This window comes from Chenopodium album, chromosome 10 (genome assembly GCF_948465745.1).
Source record: "Chenopodium album chromosome 10, dcCheAlbu1.1, whole genome shotgun sequence".
NCBI lineage: Eukaryota > Viridiplantae > Streptophyta > Magnoliopsida > Caryophyllales > Amaranthaceae > Chenopodium > Chenopodium album.
Window position 1 is genome coordinate 61,073,150 of NC_137843.1, and position 20,179 is coordinate 61,093,328.

The 20,179-nt window shown below is 37.3% G+C and overlaps 1 protein-coding gene across 1 annotated transcript; it reads right to left on the reverse strand.

The window, feature by feature from the left end:
• Positions 1–418: 418 nt before the first annotated feature.
• On the reverse strand, positions 419–8,242 carry LOC145562816 (putative transcriptional regulator SLK2). The gene is made up of 10 exons (XM_081623219.1): positions 8,113–8,242; positions 6,151–7,353; positions 5,778–5,909; positions 5,542–5,590; positions 4,416–4,630; positions 4,260–4,328; positions 3,793–3,893; positions 3,376–3,469; positions 3,211–3,280; positions 419–1,657 (listed from the first exon to the last, which is right to left on the reverse strand). The coding sequence occupies exons 2-10, from the start codon at positions 7,069–7,071 to the stop codon at positions 738–740; spliced, it is 2,571 nt and encodes an 856-aa protein (XP_081479345.1). The 5' UTR covers positions 7,072–7,353; positions 8,113–8,242; the 3' UTR covers positions 419–737.
• Positions 8,243–20,179: the final 11,937 nt, after the last annotated feature.

Genomic DNA, 20,179 nt, shown 5'->3' on the forward strand with positions numbered 1-20,179 from the left:
ACAGAGTACTAACTAAGAAGTTAGTGAGACAGAAATATGATAGTCCTAATGTTAAGACTTCCTGAATCTTATAAGTTATAGGGGCTCCAAAAATACAATATTTTCCTCTATTGATGGTTTAAATTTGCTATTTTGCTTCAAAATGACAAGCTACTCAATTGGTCAAAACTTTTCAGGATGAAAAATATCCTCATTTTTATACTTTTGTCATTGTGCAAATATAAGTCTGTATTGTTTTTCCCATGTATCACAAGAATCAGTAAAAATGAATTGACATTGTTTTCAGGGTAACATCATTTTTATGTGGTCTGCATTTTGATTATTATTTACAGCACAGGTGCCCTTCATCGTTGTCCATGTTGATTAATAATCTCAAAGACAAACTGCACTCTGAAAGCAACAATTCAAGCTCTAGACAAATGACAGTGCAAATGCACAAAGCTTTCAGAAAGCCAACTAAACTGTGTAGCTACCACATTACTTAAGCATTACGTTTTGTCTGATAAATTACACTTCCAAGACTCAAATCAGAAGGAAAAAAAAACAAAGACGATGATGGCTGTAAACCTACTGAGAAGCTAGATATTTTTTTTCAAAGAACTCATGAACTTAAAACCCCAAAAAAAGAGGAGTGAATTTGAGATCTCAATATCCTGTACAATGTTTCCTGAGCACCTATGATAAGGATGCTAAAAGAGAATTGACCAGTTAGTCGTCTGCCCTCTCCATCAACAATCTCATGCCTTCCATCCATAGCCCATATTATCATCAAGGTCACTGCCAAAAAATCCATTATCTGCAAAATCATGAGGCAAATCTGGAACCATGTCATCTGTAAAATGCAGATTTTGCGGCATTTCTGACGCTTTCTGATTAAATCCACCATTGGAACCACCTCCAACTGCTGATGAATCACTGTTAGCAGCTTTAAAACTGTTGTTCTTGCTTAGAGTAGGCCCCCCACCTCCAGGCACATTACTCGACGCAGCTGGTGTTGATGGTGTACCATTGCCTCCATATCCTAACCCATTTGCAGCAGCACTTGCATTCATAGTTTGCCCACCAATGTTTTTTTGTTGTCCTGCTGCATTATTTCCGGACATATCCTGCAGTAACTGCTGAAGCATATGCTGCTGCAAAGCCTGATTGCCAGGTGACGGCTGCTGATTCTGTTGAGATAAGCCATTACCACTCACAGTGCGCTGCTGTTGCTGGGCACCCAATTGCGGATTTGAAAATCCACCTACTGGCGAAGTCTGCATTGATCCTGGAAGGGCACTAGAAGCCCCTTGAAAAGAGGAAGATAGACTTTGGTTATTATGAGAAGAAGATGCTTCCTGCTGAAGTGAGTTCGGATTTGAGTTGATGGAGTTCTGTCTCATCATTATATTCTGGTAGTTGGTCAGTGCCAAGGCAGCAGCTGCCTGCCCACTTAATGTGCCTCGGTTACTGGCAAGCATATTAGGGTTGTTGCCCATATTAGGGTTGTTGCCCATGTTAGGGCTATTCATCCCAGACTGCTGCATTGCCATTAGTTTATTGATAGTGTTTCTATCAGTGGGCAGACCTTGAAGACCAGCTAGCTGCTCCATTTCCTGAATCCTCTGCATCTGCAGCTTCGATGCAGAGCCATGTCGGGGATAACTTTTCAAACCCTCTGCATATGAGACAACAAGAACGAATTCAGAAATACAATAAAAACGAAATACAAGAATCAGATGAGCTAAAAATTAAAACAAGTCATGCAGATTACACAGGGTGTACCAAGCTTTCAAAAATTCTTTAGACTAAACTACCAATAGGAAGAGATGTCTAACAACAACAACAAAGCCTTAGTCCCAAAATGATTTTGGGTCGGCTACCATGAATCGTCATAAGGAGCCGTACGATATAAAAAGGAAGGAAGAGATGTCTAACACACAACCTAAAATCAATCTAAGCAACAAAAGCCACTTCCTAAAACCCAACTGTATTCCTGTAAGAATCTTTACTAGTAGCATCATATGTTCAACGCTCTGACCACACACACACACACATTTACGAACTAAGATTCAGGCCTCACAAATTTATGAACTTGAATATGGTTTAGGTCACAAATCAAAGTGTCAGTGTCAAGTAAAGACCAGGCATCCAAACAGGTATGACCTATGGGATCAAAGAAACATACTCCCTCCGTGTTTTAATAAGTGTTACACTTTGACCGGCACATAGTTTTAGCCAATTTAATTGACTTAAATAAAATAAGAGGTAAGTGGGGTAATTGGAGTATTAAAAAATTATAAAAGAAAGATAGTGGGATTAATAGTTTATTGAAAAGTAATGAATGTGAGAAGCGAGAAATAATAAAAATAAAATTAAAAAGTAGTAGTGGGTTTAGGTAGGGACCATGAGAGGAGAGAGATTTAATATTAAAATGTAGTTTTTTGCCAAAACAAAAAAAAAGTGCAACACTTGTTTAAACACAGCCGCATTTGGTAAGTGTAACACTTTTTAAAACACGGAGGGAGTAGCTAAAGTTTAACAATCTATATTAGTTCACATATTTGAATCATCACTTTCAGTCCCATTTCAGGCAGGGTTTTTCACATATGCGCTTGAAGAGCATAATCATCTTGCCAAGCTAATTGAACTCTGAAACTCAAGGAGAGAACTATAGATACATTCAGGTATGGTGCTTATGGAAAACATGAACGATTACAATAAAGGAAACAAAATGGCCAATAAAAGAAACCTTGTAGAAGTGAACTTCCTAGGTGTAATTATTGACAAGATAAGATGCTTTTAATGGATTAAAAATAATAAAAGAAATAATTAGAAAAAGAGAGAGGGAGTAGGCAAGGTAAATAGCATAACCCTGCTGCCCGAGACAGAGATACAAGGTGAATATATATTGCATTGATTTCCACAAATTTGTTGAACAGTGACATAGAGCCTAATGAGTGGAGCATGACAAGCTCACTAATGCAGCACAAGTGTTGTAAATGCAATGCGTCTCTTATAAAACGAGATTAATTAACTACGTCCACAGAGATTCATACACTTCTTAAAACTAAAAATTCATCTGCTTTTGAGGATCAGGTGCAAAGAGGCTCTACTTTATTGTCAAGCAGACAGTGGACTTTGTTGACATGCATTTGCATTAAAAAATAAGAAAATGGATATACCCCTCAAGTATATGACCATATTCCAACAGCATGTATAAGTAATTACCTATAGGACCGACTTTATTGTCCCGGCAAAAATCTACAAGGTCTTTCATGCTATTGACAACCTCGGCAATCTGTGGCAAGAGTATATCAGATACTATCAGATATAGCAATATACATTATCAGAAAGAATTCATCATCAGTGTTAACAAGGTGAACAAAAACACACCTGCAAACACCTAACATATCTTTTTGAGAATCCCAAGTCATTGAGTGAGTGCAACTCCAAACTCTTAGCAAGTTGGCGACCAGCTGTTACAACCCTACAGCAGAAAATTGATTTCAGATTTTCACTTTATTACCCATATTAGAGTTTGGTTGAAATGAAAAAATTAATACCATAAAATTACACGGCATTTATCTCCAAGAATCTTTATGATTTACTACAGGATCGACAGCTGAACTATGTGATATTAACTGTATGAAAATGTAATGGTAATATAACTACCATGTATATATAACACATTCCTTAGTCTTTACAATGAAAGATACGGAGTAGTAAACAAGGCACTCCATACTGCACTTTTCAGCAAAATATACCAATTGTGACCGTTGTTAACCTCTTGCTAAAGATTAATAAACTCACATATTACTGTTCGTTTGTAAATCTTGTGAAGAAACTCCTTCAGATCCACTGTCAGCAAGTGTGCTTTGACATTTTTGCGCAACCTGAAGCAGCTGATTCACCTGATAAATAAGCATATAGCTTCTTTATTATACATTGAGCATCAAGACCAAAAAAAAAAAAAAAAAAAAAACTAATAATCAAACAAAGATTCACTACGCAGAGAACTTGAATATGTTTAATAATACACACTCCATCCCAAAATGTAAGATTATGGAGATTAAGAGTAGAAGTGTGATGAATATATAGAAAAAAAAAATTAAATAATAAGAGAAAATGGGGTGGAGAGGAAAACATCATTTAAATTGTCTTCAACTCTTCATTAACTTAAACAGGATGAGCAAAGTTTATCCAGATATATTCCAAAATTGAAGGTGTAAAGATTGTTAAGACTTGAAATAAGAATTGGAAAAAAAAAAAATAAGTACCTGAGGGGCAAAAAGCCTCCTAAGAAGTAGCTCCTCGTGGCGACGGGCACAGAAGTCCCATGATAAGATCTGTGAATCAAAGAAGGTAAATGTGCAAGAAGTAGAAAGGTAAAGGTACTGGAATTGAATATATCACATTACAATACCAAACATTACCTTCAATTCCTGGGTGAATATGATTCTTAGTTGACCCTCACGAACAACACGAAGTTGCTCATACACACTCTCCTGAACAGCTTTTCCATATTCCAACATCATTATTCCATTACCAAACCTACGTTCACGGGGCACATCAACAAACAAAAGCTCGTCTATCACGCCACTGCCAAATTTAATTTCATTGAGCCGTGGGAGTACTTCATATGTTGCTTCTGTTAACACACGGGAGAATAATAAGATGTTAGAAGCAAAACCATATATAGCATCTTTCTTAATCGCCCTAACCAACTTGAGCAAATGAAATTGTGCGTTGAGGCACATTATATAGGATAAATATATAAACACAGCAGCAAGCTTAATCCCATATTTGGACCAATAATACTCCATATTTGCACCCTCTCAATTAGCCTGCATCAAATAGACAGCTACCTGCGGTACAACCTTGCTTCTAGACCATTTTTGTGTCAATCTTAATAGTATACCCTTCAGAATTCGCTATACAGAATATAACCAGTACGCGACAGATGAGGAGCCTCACACTTGAGTCGCTAGAAATTTAGTAAATCACAATTGTTTAGCAAAAAATCTACATTTAATATTGGTTCCATGTAAGATGATGAGAGAGCAAACAATAACAAAATCTAGAATAGCTAAGAAAATAAATAAATAAATAAATAAATAAATAAATAAAAGAAATCATCTCTTCTCAGTCTTTAAAGTAAAGTGTAGGGTATATTCAATCATTGACCAAGTCTCGGAGATGTCGTAACAGAGCACAAAGTAGCATGCACTCCAAAATATTTTGTTATCTAGAATCAACCATGGCCATGCTATCAGAATCTAGCAAATGAAACTAACATGGAACACATTTAATACCTATAAATATATGGAGAAAAACTATCTCAGATTCGATAAGTTTTCAATTCTCATAAATAAACTAGGCTATTTTAGAGTTAATTGAAGGTCACAATAATACGTCTCCAACAAGAATATACTAAAGGCAGTATAATTCACCTGCAAGTAACAGTTACATAATTTGCTTATTCCAGATATTTATCCATGATACAAAAAGATTTTAAAACAACACAAAACAATAAAATGTATATGCAGAACACAAACTTACCAAACCCCCTTCCAGACTTGGAGCCACATATGTCACAGTGCCAAGCATCCTAAGTCATGCAAACAGCAAATATAAGAAAACTGGCCAACATATCACCAGGTTGAGGGAAGAGAGAGGGAGGGGGGGGGGGGGGGGGGGGGGGGGGGGAATCAAACTGCTAACTCAGAAAGATCAATATATTAAAAACAATAGCAGAACTAAACAGTCGCTCCAGTTAAGAAGATTTCATAACTAACCATAGCAGCTTGTGGGAAAACCCCTAATGCATTTTGTCCAACATTTTCATACAGAGACAAGCACCACCGTTTCTTAGCACGGGGAGCGTAGTATTCTGCCACAAATTTTCTCCAATAAGCAATCGTATTTTCCTGTTAACACAGAAAGATGAGTATGGCCAGAAGAGGTGACACTGCTAGTAAGATGAAGAAAACGACATGCTATAATGAGAATGCCTCACATGACAGTGATAATTTTCAGATCCAAACAGACCATCACAAATAACATAAGTTAAAAAGAGCAACGTGTACAGACTACAATCAGCAGCAGTGACAGTACAGTTCAGAAGACAAGCAAAAATTTAGCAGCACTAAGATACAAGTAACAACTCACTTGTGGTCGTTGCCGCTGATGATAAAGGTATTGCATCAGACGACGGGCACATACGCCTCCAGTGTCTTGGGGATTCTTCATAGAAACCATTTGTTGTTGCACGTTTTGTTGAAGTTGCTGTCTCATCTGTTGCTGTTGCTGTAACTGAACACGCTGCATTGGTGGCATAGCCTGCAAAAATTGTTGCTGCTGTCGTAGCCTCTGCTGCTGAAGGATAGCTTGCAACTGTGGGTTATGGCTTTGCAACTGCATTGGATCCGGTCTCTGCAGAAACTGTTGCAAGACTTGCTGTTGCAAATAATCTTCTTGCTTGATATCCAACCGCGGTTTTTTCTGCAGGTGGGATACATTAGCAGGATCTTGGATGAATGAATTAGGAATCCTTGACCCCAAAGAATGTGCGAGTTGGCCTGTTTGAGAAGTTGGCAACGATGAAGCACCAGAAGCCCCTTGTGGAAACTGATGTTGATTCTGCATAGCTTGTTGAGAATTAGGGTCGTGATGAGAACCCTGTTGCCCTGTTGTTGGCCCATCTATTACAGAGGAGCCAGAAACACTAATATTATTGGAAGTAAATGACATCGGTGAAGCAGGCAATCGTAAGTAGGATTCTGTGTTGATACTGGCACTTCTTTGCAAATGGGGACCTCCTGAGAAGGCTGAGTTCGCATCAGTGACCAAAGAACTAGCTCCAACACTTGGCCCTGAATTAGCCACACTGTTCAAAACCGTCTGATTCACGTCGCCAGAAAGTGGGCCTAGGTTCGAGCGCCCTGTTCCAGAAATTGAATTGGCAGTGTTCCCAAAAGACGAACTCAAGTGAGAGTTAATTACATTCTGAGACTGTGAATCTCCTTGGAAAAAAATACCAGAACTTGCTGAAGATTGAGACAGTCCTCCAGCCACCCGAGAAGGTGCCATGAGCGGCACCGACCCTTGATGACTGGAATCCAAATAGCTCTCCAAAGCCAGGCCTGATTTCCCCTCTTTTCACCAAAAACTATACCCAATTTCCTCAAGTAGAGCTACATACAGAAACCCATAATAGAGCCCTCACAGTAAACCTCGCAAATACAATATTAGAACAGATTATATTATCAATTCCCAACACTATAACAAAAACTACCCAATCCAAAAGCTCTATATTACCCAAGTCGCTCGGTCGTACAGTGATTTGTTTGTTTTCCTTGACAGCCTTATACTCTAGTGAAAACACAAACCAAAGCTACAATCAGCAGAAGCATAACCTAGTGAACCAGCAATCAAATTCAATATTTAAAAACTGTTATCCTAGCCTAGTCATTAGTTGAATTATCAACCATATAACATAAAATTCTATCCATAATTAAACCAACTTCTAAACTCCAAGCCTGCTCTTTTAAACCTTCGGAACCCACATCATTTCTCAACAAAACAACCATATAATATAAAACCTATCCATGATTATTGAAGTTAAAGAGTTAAGTTATCAACTAGGAAAACCCTAATTACTACCCACTAAAAAAACAAAAACAAAAAAATAAAAAAGCTAACCACATTAAGAACACACCTTGTTTTACCATAAAAACACACAATAGACATTAAATCACATAATTTTCTAACAAAATCCATCAAATCCAACATCAATTAAAAATTTAAAAACCCAAAAAATACATACTTTAAATCTTTAAATTAAACTCATATATTTCCAAAAATGGAACCAAGAACTCAAATTACCATAACCCCACCAAACAAATTTATCACTTTAATTAAATTAACAACTCAAATCAACAAAGATTTAACACCCAGATGACTAGATTACACAAAAATCAAACTTTAATCACATAAAAAATGGGGAAAAATAAAGCCAAAAAAGGAAATGGTCAAGATAAATTAAGAAATGGAAACAATTATACCAAAAAAAATTGCACTGATCACTGAAAAATAGTGCTGAATTTGAAGAGAGAAGGAGAAAGAACAAACCTTTGAAAACGGCGAGCTAAGAGAAAAGCTGAAGCCTCCGGAAAATTAAGAAATGAAATAATTTTTATTAAAAAAAGAGAAAACTGAAGCTGAAATTTTGGGGAGGAGAGAGAAAATGAAAATGGAATACAAACCAATTTTATATAGCTACTAGGAAAGTAAGAGAGCCGAAGCAACCGGCTGCACCAGTAAACAGGAAAATGAACCGGCTATAACCGGTAATATAAGACACGTGGCATCTGTTAGGTTGGCGTACGTAGTCGGTGCAAAATCAAAGCGGTGAGAAAAAAAGGTATGTGATGATGTGGCTAGATCTTATTGATCAAAGGTTAATACCAGATTAGGGTCAGTGGGATACTCTGTAATGCGGTACAAGGTAAGGGTTACCGTAAGATGTTGCCACGTCAGCTTATCAAGTAAGATTTTGATATAAGGGTATTCTTGGAATGTTGCATTGTAATTATTATTAGACGTGTTAAATGTTTATTGGGTTGGTGTGATTGATATGTGATGAGTTGAGGAGGTAGAAGTGTATACAGGGGATTACTACCCTTTAATATATTTAATATTTTATTTATTTTTTTGATTTTTTAATTCGGAAATTGTAAGATTACCTAGAGTTTAGGTTTTTAATGATATAAAATAAAAAATGGGAAAACAAGGGATGATACTAGCCCTCGTGTGGCCTGCGCCGGCCACTTGAATTGAGTCCGTTTATTTTGTGAACATTACTTTTACGTTTTAGAAATATTGCTCATTATAAATGTTCTATTTGTCAATAACGATTAATGTTGGCTAAATTGTTCTACAAAAATGTTGGCTAAATGAAATTTTTCTAGGCTTGGAATCAAATACTTAATTTGAGGTTTGACATTTTTAAATGTCATGTATAAGAGAGGTCAATTTCACGACTTATGATACAAATCACCTTAACTCATTCAAATTAGTCATGAGAATATGGTTAGAGAGTTATCCTATAAGCGAGTGGTTTAGGTCTTTTTTTATCAACAACAACAAAGTATAATCTCAAAAAAGGAAAATTTGTTTTATAAAAAGTAAAAATAAATAAATAAATAAATCAACAAGTTTATGAGGGAGTGCAAACACACGTAGTCTACTTTTTTTTTTTTTTATGACCGCCCATGACTAAAGTCATAAGCCTCCAATAACTTGTATTACGACATCTTCTTATCATCCTTGTTCCTTGGGTAATCATTTGCAGTTTTGCACTTATTTGTTTAGTTTTTTTTTTTTTTGAAAGGGCAAAGCTCAGCGAGCCTAATTAGAATTAAGCAGGAGAATCGATCTCCGCCAAGGCAATTAGGCCTTGCGGAACAGCATCAACAAAGGTCTGTTCAAAACCATTATAAGGATTAATTCTAGCAGCAAGATGAGCCACACAATTGCCCCCCCTCCGAACATGAAAACAAGAGAAAGAAGAGAAAGTAGTGCCAATATTCCTAATGTCCTCAAGAACCAGATCAAACGGAGTTCTGCCATGAGAATCCAATTGAATCGCACTAGCAACTGTCAGTGCATCGCATTCCAACTCCACAGCCTGAAGCCCCAGCTCCTTCGCCAATAAAACACCCATTCTAGCAGCCAACCCTTCAGCAAGCTTGACAGGGAGGTCAACGCTCAATCGTCGCACCTTAGCAGCCAACACAATCCCATACTCATCTCTGATAACAACTCCCAGACCAACCCCCCTCCCCTCAAAAATGGCAGCATCAGAGTTCACAGGAAAAGCACCATGAGCAGGAGGCAACCAGGAGCTTCGAGACCCAACAGCTGAACAACAGCTCCCTCTTCCCGAAACTTTTCCCACATATTTTTTAAAATCAGGCACCAACTTCACAAACCCCATCACACCAATATCACGGTTCTTCCATGGTTCATTAAAAACAACAGAGTTTCTGTACGACCACGCACCCCAAGCCAAGGACACCAGTAACAAAAAATCCTCACTACTAACCTTAGAGTGCAGCCACAACAATCTATCAGCAAAAGAAGCGCAAGGAGCATCAAGTAGCAGATCACGGAAAGGGGAATGATCCCAGATGCCTCTAACATTCGAGCAAGAAAAGACAGCATGAATAATACTCTCCTCAGCACAATTGCACAGCCCACACCAGCCAGAATCTCGAATATGCCTCCTATGTAAACGCTCCAGAGTAGCAAGTGACCCAGAACAGGCTCTCCACAAGAAAACACGCAGCTTTGGTGGCCCACCAACACCCCAAATCACTTTCCACACATCTTTAATAACCCCCCCCCCCCATTCTGTAACTCCCACTTTCTAGTGTTCCCCAACATTCCAAGCCAATAACCAAATTTGGTTGTATAAATACCATCAACAGTAGGGCCCCAGAAACGAGCATCCTTAACGTTCCTAACACTCAATGGCAGACTACGAGCAGCAGCAGCATCATCATTTGTAAGGTGCAGAGAAAGAGCCGTATCACACCACTCCCCATTTACACTATCAATCAGAGCAGCAACCTTAAGGTCAGCAGGGCTCTCAATATTGGGAGTAGGAACCCGAAACACACTCTCACCCGGAAGCCAAGCATCATCCCACACACTAATATCCTTCCCATCACCAACTCTCCATTTAAGACCATCCAAAATAAGGGTCTTTGCACCCCAAATACTCCTCCATACATAACTCGGATCATAGCCTCTATTAGCCGAAATGAAATCACCATTTTTAAAATATCTAGCTTTTAGAACCTGGTACACCATAGTATCGGGATGACACAGCAACCGCCACCCCTGCTTGGCTAATAAGGCTTGATTAAAAATCCCCAAATCGCGAAAGCCCATCCCCCCAAGAGACTTAGGACGACACAACTTCTCCCAACTAACCCAATGAAGCTTACGTTCCGTACCATTTGCCCCCACCAAAATCTTGCAATGATACTATTAATTTCCTTAATGATACCATCGGGGATACGGAAGAGATCCATCATATATGTCGGGATTGCTTGGGTCACCGCCTTAATGAGAACCTCTTTACCGGCTTGCGAAAGGAGTCTTTCCTTCCATCCTTGCATCTTCTTCCATATTCTTTCCTTAATACACAAAAACACCGCTTTTTTGGATCTACCAATCATGGTAGGGAGACCAAGATACTTCTCGTGCCTTGCAACTTGCTTCACCCCAAAGATCGTCAAAATTTCCTGTCTTCTACTGCACTCCACATTTTTACTAAAAGACACCTCAGATTTCTCAAAATTAATTTTTTGTCCCGAAACTCGCTCATAGATGCCGATGATCTCAGCAATTTTGGAGCATTCCTGAAGTGTCGCTCTAGCGAATAAAATACTATCATCCGCAAAAAACAAGTGGGAGATTCTTGGGGCACCCCGACACACCAAAGCACCATGGATAAGACTCTCGTTGGCTGCTTTAACTAATAGGGACGAGAAAGCCTCCGTACAAAGGAGAAACAAATAAGGTGATATTGGATCACCTTGGCGAAGCCCACGAGTTGGAACCACATTTCCCGAAACCTGACCATTCCACTTGAAAGAGTAACTAACTGAAGAAAGACATTGCATTATCCGGCGAGTCCAATTAGCATGGAAACCCAATCTCTCCAAAACACTCTCAAGAAAAGACCACTCAACTCGATCGTACGCCTTGCTCATATCCAACTTGAGGGCCATCGTACCTCTCTTCCCTTCCCCCCTTTTCTTCATGGCATGGAAAATCTCAAAAGCCACTATAGCATTGTCGGTGATCAACCTCCCCGGAACAAAGGCACTCTGATGTTGTGAAATGAGCCCCGGAAGAAGAATCTTGAGCCTATTTTCCATGAGCTTGGAAATAATTTTATAAATGACATTACACAAGCTAATCGGCCGAAATTCCGTCATACGTTTCGGCTCCGCACACTTTGGGATGAGGACAATACACGTTTTGTTCACATCTCTAAGATCACCACCATCTCTCCACCACTTAGCAATAAAAGCAACAACATCATTCCCGACAATGTGCCAACATTTTTGGTAAAAAAGAGCATGCATACCATCGATCCCAGGGGCTTTGTTCGGATGCATTTGGAAGAGAGCACGGTGAATTTCCTCAGCAGACGGTTCAGCATTTAACGCCTCATTCATATCCTCAGTCACCATCCTATTCAACCCAGCAAGAGCCTCCCCAAAATTGGCAGGCAAAGAGGAAGTAAAAATGTCAGCAAAGTAACTCTCAATAATGGCAGCCAACTTCCCCTCATCATCACACAGTACACCATTAGTATCCTCAAGCATTGCAATGTTATTTCTTCTCTGACGATGGCTGGCCTTATGGTGGAAATAGGAAGTATTCCTATGACCATCTTTGAGTTCATTAACGCGGGCACGAGCATGCCAGTAAGACTCATCAATTCTGTGCAAATCATCGAGCTCAGACACCAACTGTTTACATCTAGCAAGCATCTCCCCATCAGGAACACGTTGCTGCCAGCTTTTGAGTTCCCCCTCCTTAGCCACAATTTTCTTTTTAACATCCGCAAAAGTATCACACGCCCACCTATTAAGCATTGCAGCGCATCCACTAATTTTAGAGCAAATATCAAGACCAACATTGCTGTCCCAAGCACTCTTCACAGTAGTTTGAAATTTTTCATGAGACAGCCACATCGCTTCGAAGTGGAACCTTTTCTTGCCCTTCTTCCTTTTTTTTATCAAAATCAGTATGGAGCATGATGGCCGCATGATCAGAGATGGTAAAAGGAAAGTGCTTGACACACCTAGTTTGAAACAGCTCACACCAATCATCACTTGCAATAAATCTGTCTAAGCGCTCCCTGATAATCATATTGGGATCAGTCCCACGCTGCCAAGTGAAACCATTTCCAGAATATCCCAAATCATCAAAACTACACAATTCCATCATCTCCCTAAATAAATCCATCTTTCGTTCACTTCTTCTTGCACCACCACTCTTTTCTTCTTCGCATAATATTTCATTAAAATCTCCAAACACAACCATAGGAACCAAAATCGAGTCCCTAAGACTCTTAACAAGCTCAAAAGTAAGGTGTTTATTACCATTCTCGGGCCACCCGTACACCCCAATTGCAGCCCATTTAGCAACATTGTTAGCATCCCTCACTTCAACCGCAATATGATGAATCGAGTAAGACAACACATGTGCATTTATGTCTTTCCATCACAGCCCAATACCCCCCGAATTACCATCACTACTCAAACAAATCCCATTCGTGAACCCGCATCTATTTCTAATCAACTCCAACCTCCTAGCATCAATCATTGTTTCCATAACCAACACTATGTTTGGGCGCTCTCTCCAACACCAATTTTGGAGAGTACGAACTGTCCGAGGATTGCCCAATCCCCGGCAGTTCCAACTTATGATTTTCATTGTTGTTCGCGGGGTTGGTCATCGCCAACCTCCGCTACTTTAAGAATCGAAGAAATCAAACTCACCTCCTCATTCACCCTAACCTTCTTGCTCATATCCACCCCCCACTCTGTTCCTTCTCCCAGCTCCCTGCTATCATCTTTCCTTTTTAACCCCGTAATATTTTCCCAGTCATCCCTCTCCATATGCATCCCCTCAACTCCATGCAGCAATTTAACCTTTCTCAGCTTCCTTTTGACACTTTCAGACCCTGTAGTAGTTGCAGCAGGGGCACCATTCACCACACTCGCACCAACAACACTGGCAAGCACAATGTTCGCAGAAATAGCATTAGCATTGGGCATCAAGCCAGGGGAAATTTGTTCAGCAGTGATAATTTCCTTAGCCACAGAATCAGAAATAACCACACTACTCAGCTCATCAGCAACACTGGTAACAACTTCCTTATTCTTCCCTGCTTCAAATCGAGATTTCTTTGCAACAAAGAGTTGCTTTGCACATTTACCTGAAGGAATTATGTCTTCGATAAGTGCAATTACTAGATATATCAAGGATCACTATTATGGAGATAATAAGTTCATTCTATAGGGTCGTCAATATCTGGTGCTAGATATGATAATTGATCTTTGGGTTAGTTAAATAGCCCAAAGCCTTATAGAATGGATCCTATGAGGTCACACATAAGGGTATTGGGTTAAACAAGTAAGAGGCCCATTAATGGGCCTCATGAGATTATGACATACCATGTAGAGTGTTGGGCTAGAGTAGTGTGTTTTGGATAAGGGTTTTGGGCTTTTGACATGGGCTCTTATTTAGAGATGAGATCTATAAATAAGAACCATGCCTAGGGTTTGTTAGTAAGTAGTCATAATTCACACACTGTGAATTTTGACATCAAGGCAACCAATCCCAAAAACCCTAAAACACTCTCCTCACACACGGCCCTCTTCTCTCCCCTTCACGTCCGTACGTGCGGCGCCCCTCATGGTGGCTCGTGGTGTTCGTCGTGGTGGTTTGTGGTTAGCTCGTGTCTCTCTTCTCCGTTGAAGGTTGATTGAAGCGTTCAATCACGACTAACTAGCATTAGTGGAGGTTTAACTTGTGCCCGTGGACCAAGTAGAGGAATCACGCTTGGGGTTCTTTATCTCCCTTTGTTCTTGCTCGATCGCACGTGGAATCACGCTTCAAAGGTACGATTATTTGTGCTTTATGTGTTATGCATTAGATCCTTGGATTAGGTACTATATGAATATGATTCATGTTATTTCCGCTGCGTAGTACCTATAAAACCCTACAGTGGTATCAGTTAGCCTATTGCATTTACGCATATTGCCAATAATTCTTTGATAATCCACAATTTTAATTCAATTAGGAGGGAGAATAATTAATTATGGTTCATTCTTTATATTAAATGGAGATTTAATTTTTGGAATATGATTAAATATGATTTAATTGCTCAATTGTTCTAGCAAAATCCGAAATAAGCCCTAGTATTTTCGAAGTTTTTAATCGGAATAAAGCTCTAAAATTTTGATTTTGTGTGCTTAATTTTGATGTTTTTCGAAAATTTATGCTTCATAAATTTAATTAGTTTGATTTGATACTAAAAATATGATTTTTTGTATAATCAATAATTTGATTTAAAAGTTAAATTAAATTTGAATTAATTTTGTGAAGAACCCTAGATTTGAAATTGAATTGTGAATTTAATTTCAAAATTGAATTGGGCATAAATGTTATGTTTTAATTCAAAAGACCTAATTATTTTAATTTTGCAAAAGTTGTTTAATTAAATTAAAACTCTCAAAAAAAAAAAAAAAAAAAAAAGGGGATTCAAACTTGGGAGGGGGCAGCCGTGGCTGGGTGGTCGAACCACCGTCAGGTGGGCCACGGCGGCTGCCAGTAGGTCGGAAAGGGTGCGTGATGGTGGGCGGAGGACAGGCGGCAGCAGCGAAAGTGCAACTGTTGCACTGCCGCTTGCTGCTGCTAGTACAGCTCTGCTAGTGGCTGGGCTTCGGCCTAGCTGCCACGGCAGCCCTCGAGCGACGGCGATAAATTTAGGCGCAGAAGGTGGCTCCGGCAGCTGGTGGACTGGAAATGTTCCGGTCAGAGCCGCTGCTTGCGCCGTGGCTGGGCTTTGCTCCTGGCTGCGGTTGCGGGTTGCTGATTCCAGCTGCTGCGTTGGCTGGGCTTCCCTTGGCTGACGTGGCAGCAGATTCATTTTAAAAAAAAAAAAAAAATGTTTTTATTAAAATTATTTTATTTTAAAGATAATTTCAAAATAAAATCTGATTTTATTTTGGGATAAAATCAAATTTCAAAAGTTAGTTTTTGATAATTATCCTTAATTAAAGTTGTTAATTTTGGATAGCATTTTTTAGAATATTCCGAGCATATTCCAAAAGGATAAAGATTGATTTAAATAATGTGATTATCCCATAATTATTTTGGATATAATTGATTTAAAATATTGTGATTGGCTAGTAATTAGGATAGAATTTCCTAACATTGTTAGGATAATCTTTGAGGATAAATATGATTTATCTTTTTAAGATTAAAATAAGATTTGATTCTATCTCATGACTAATTTAGAATATATGATATTTTATTGATGATCATGAATAATATATGATATTATCGAATTACATTAATTAAAATATGAGATATTTAGATGCCATGTTTCCTTAATTATGATCATCAGATGTTATAGTTTAGGAAAGCATGATGAGTGATTTATTATGTGGCAATTTTATAATATATGATGTTGTTTATTGCTATATAATGACTAGTATGGCCCAGTAGATTGCTAAATATGATCTGCGCATCGTGATGTATTTTTGTAATCTTAGTACGGTCTACGTACCGATAAAGTATTTTGTAATTTTATTTTATTTAAGTAGTAGATAGAATAGAGTAGAATTACAGGTTGCAGTTAATCCAAGAAGCCCATGAAGTGAAGGCCCAAAGGAGCAAGGTGGATGTGATCCATGATGATTCAAGTGGGAGCATTTGCTTTATTAGTTTTCTTAGGATTAGGGGCCATGCTATGTCTTATTTATGCATTCAGTATTTTATGCATGTTAGATTTTATTGATGTTTTGTGATGATGCGCTACAGTTCACTATTTAATCACAACATAATAAATCTAGATCCCAGTAATATTGATGCAGCTTTTCCAATTAGAAACCCGATGAAAACCTTGATCGTTTGTGATGGGTCAGCACTCAGCAGAGCATCATAATATATCTTGGGGAAGTGGGGGTAGAACCGCATATCTACACTTTTAATTGGTTATATTCAACAAGGTTACCTAAATCGTTTAGAACCTTGAAGCTAAGAGTAATAATTAAACATGCGATGGTTAATTATTCAACCAAGAATTACAAGAGTTGTAATCAGTAAAGAGTTTACTCACCTTGAAAATGTAATGGTTGATGCGGAGCTTCACTCTGGTTAATTATTGCACGAATAAAGGATCTTGGAATCACTTAATTCAAGTTGGGATCACTTAAATTGAATAGAGTGCTTTAAAGTTACCAATTTAATTCGCTTATGGTACTTTAAATTTAATAAACATAATTGAATTTTGCGTTTACTTATTAGTAACATGTCGTTCTAATTTTATTATTATATATAATCTCCTCGATTGAAAATAAAGTTGAGAATCGTTCTCAAAAGGTTTAAAAGATAATCCATAAACCTATATTCCAATTTTGCTAAGATTGTTCTAAAAGGCAAGTTTTAGAAATTCATGTCACATGTCTAAGGTTGGTTATATTCAAAATGTTTGAGTAAAATACCAACACATCTTCATTTTGAAAAATGTTTCAAGGGATATAATGAGATGGGAGGTACAAATCCTCCAAAAGACAAGTATAGAAATCCAATAAAATCTCTTATCTTCAATATGATTGAATATGAGAAAGTGATTGGAAATATCTATGATCAAAAGTTGATCAAATGACAATATTCTTCATCTATTTTATATAGAGTTTAATACTTGATTAAACTCAAATATAAATAATGATAGAATAGACTTAGCAAAATCATGAAAAATGCTTAAAGTAGTTGAGCAAGGTATCATTTTGAACCTAAGAGAAATGTTCTAAGTGGCTCAAATGGAAGGGTTTAGGAATATATGAGGATTGCATTAAGAAGTTATAGGCCAAGAATTGTAAACAAGTTGCTACTTCTCAAACCTAGAACTACTTACATGCTAAAAGTTGTTATGAACAACAAATGTTTCTAATTAAATGGATCTATTCCAATTGATTAGATACTACCTCATATAGTTGGAAGGTAAAAGAATGGAAATGTTCCAATTTAAGAATTATATTATAGAAATTGATTTAGCATATTGCTACTTCTTGGACATATGATGTCTTGTTTAGATCACTCATTGCACAATTTGGTTGAACTAAAGGAAGAAATTAGCTAAAGGAGGAATAAATCTACAAGTTTAGAAGCAAATGTTGCTACTTCACAAGTAGAATCTACAAGTTTGGAAGCAAAAGTTGCAACTTACAAGTAGAATCTATATTTCACCTTACCTTAGTATTGGCTAGAATTTAATAAATGTTATTCATTCTTGCCATTATCAAAACACCATTCAATGTTAGTATTGACTAAGCATCGAAGATTCAAAAACGTGGAATAAATGTTATTCTATGCTTCTTTGAGTCATAATGTGTTTTGAATTGCTAAATAGGTTTAAAATTCTATATGATAGAAATAATTAAACAATTTCTATATATATAAATTGTCTCTAATATGTCAATTAATTCGAATGAAAATGAAAATTGCATGCGGAAGATCCAAAAGGATGGACTTTCAATATCATTAGATTATGAATCTATTGATATATGTAATTATCATTCTAATTTGAAATTATGACTAAGTCACCATTTAGAGAAATGATGATGAGAACTTAAGGTCGAATACATATCGATGTAAGAAAACCAAAGGTTCAAAGGTTAGAGACGACAACGAAACTTCATTTGTGATACGATCACTACTTATGCTTAGTTGAAGCATGGAAGTGAAAATTTTGAAAAGTTCAAAATGTTCAGTATGAAGTTCAGTATCAACTTGATAAGAAAATGATTACATTACAATATGATTGTAATTGTGAAAATTTAAGTCAAGACATGTACTTGGCAACACATTCAAAATATTGCGATATGATCGTAATAATGAGAATTTAAGCCAAAACATTGAAAAACATCCAAAAGTTATAAAATCGTTTTACAACAAAATCCGAAAGAAAAACCTTGTGAAGTGTTTATGAAGGAAGCTATCAATCTATATGAGATATATTTTGATAATGGATGTAAATTACCTATCTTCCAACCATTGTTCAAGGGATATACTTTTAAGATAAGCTACAAAACTAAACAAAAACTACATACGCCAAATCAAATGTAGCAAAGGCTTCATATGTGATATGGATAAGAAAAGTTCTTATTAAGTCTTTCTACAAAGAAAGGAATAAAACATGTATTAAACCGTTTGATGCACGTTCGATTCCTATATAGAGCACGGGGTACTACTACACAAACCATACTTAGCACAAAATGTTTGTTGCTCAAATAGGTGCCCTTATGGAAATTGTTCCAAAAGGTCAAGTGGGAGTAGTGTAAATCTCAAAAGAGTTCGAGAAAAGCAACAAACAAACATGGTTCAAAACCTTGGTTGGTTCACCCTATGCTAAATATGCCTCCTCAAAAGGCAAGTGGGAGTATAAGAATCTCGAAAAGTTTGAGAGCCTTGAAAGAGTTCAAGAAAAGTGATTTCGAAAATCTCGAAGAAATTTGAGAAGTTATCGAATAACAGCAACAATATGAGCATGATTCACCTCATGATACAAATGACAACGCGTGGTCTCATTAAGTGTAATGGGATTAATAACCATGTGTCGAAGGTAGTACATTCCAAGTGCACATCCTCTATTGTCGTTTCTCATTGAAAACTAAACAAAGTTGTTGTATGAGTTTCAATTGTTGCATAAAAACCCACAATGATGACTAGCATATGTAAAACTTAGCCAAAGAAATATGATTTCATATTGACTAAGAGTTCTAAAATATTTATTTTGGAACATTATGATTATGCAGGTAATAAAGATGATTTGACAAGTTATGACTCCAAGTGGTTTAAAACCAGGAAATCTGAAATAGATTCTAAGTCTGTAAGCAAGTGTATGACACTTGAATAATTTGCCTAAATTGGGTGAAACCCAATATAAGCAAAGCAGACAAGAAAGAAAAATGTTTTCTAACTAAAGCAAAGACTTGTTAAAGGATTCAACAAATTCATAGTATGACTATGATTACGATGAAACCTTTACATTAGTCATGTTGCAAAGATCTATTAAAGATACTTTAGTGATTTCTACCTTATGAGATTTGGTAGATGGATTTCAAAACACTTTCTTGAAATTGTTCATGAAATAAGATTTGTATGTGATACAATCAAAAGTTGAAGATCCAATAATCCTAGGGATGCATAAAAGATCCATATTGGATTGAAGTTAGCATCAGGGAGTTAATGTTCTTAATTTTGTGAGTTAATCAAATCGTTTGATGTTCTTGTAAAATGAAGAAAAGGTCTTGTATGTACAAGATGTTTAGTGGGAGCTATGAAGTCTTCTTGGCCCAGTACAAAGAGCAATTAATGA

Bases quoted from the DNA above. Each gene is read 5' to 3' on its own strand.
- LOC145562816 (XM_081623219.1), bottom strand. From the start codon at position 7,071: ATGGCACCTTCTCGGGTGGCTGGAGGACTGTCTCAATCTTCAGCAAGT. The intron at 4,631-5,541 runs GTAAGTTTGTGT...GTGTGTTAACAG, and splicing joins CAAGTCTGGAAGGGGGTTTG to AAGCAACATATGAAGTACTC. The intron at 3,894-4,259 runs GTACTTATTTTT...CTTATTTATCAG, and splicing joins GGAGGCTTTTTGCCCCTCAG to GTGAATCAGCTGCTTCAGGT.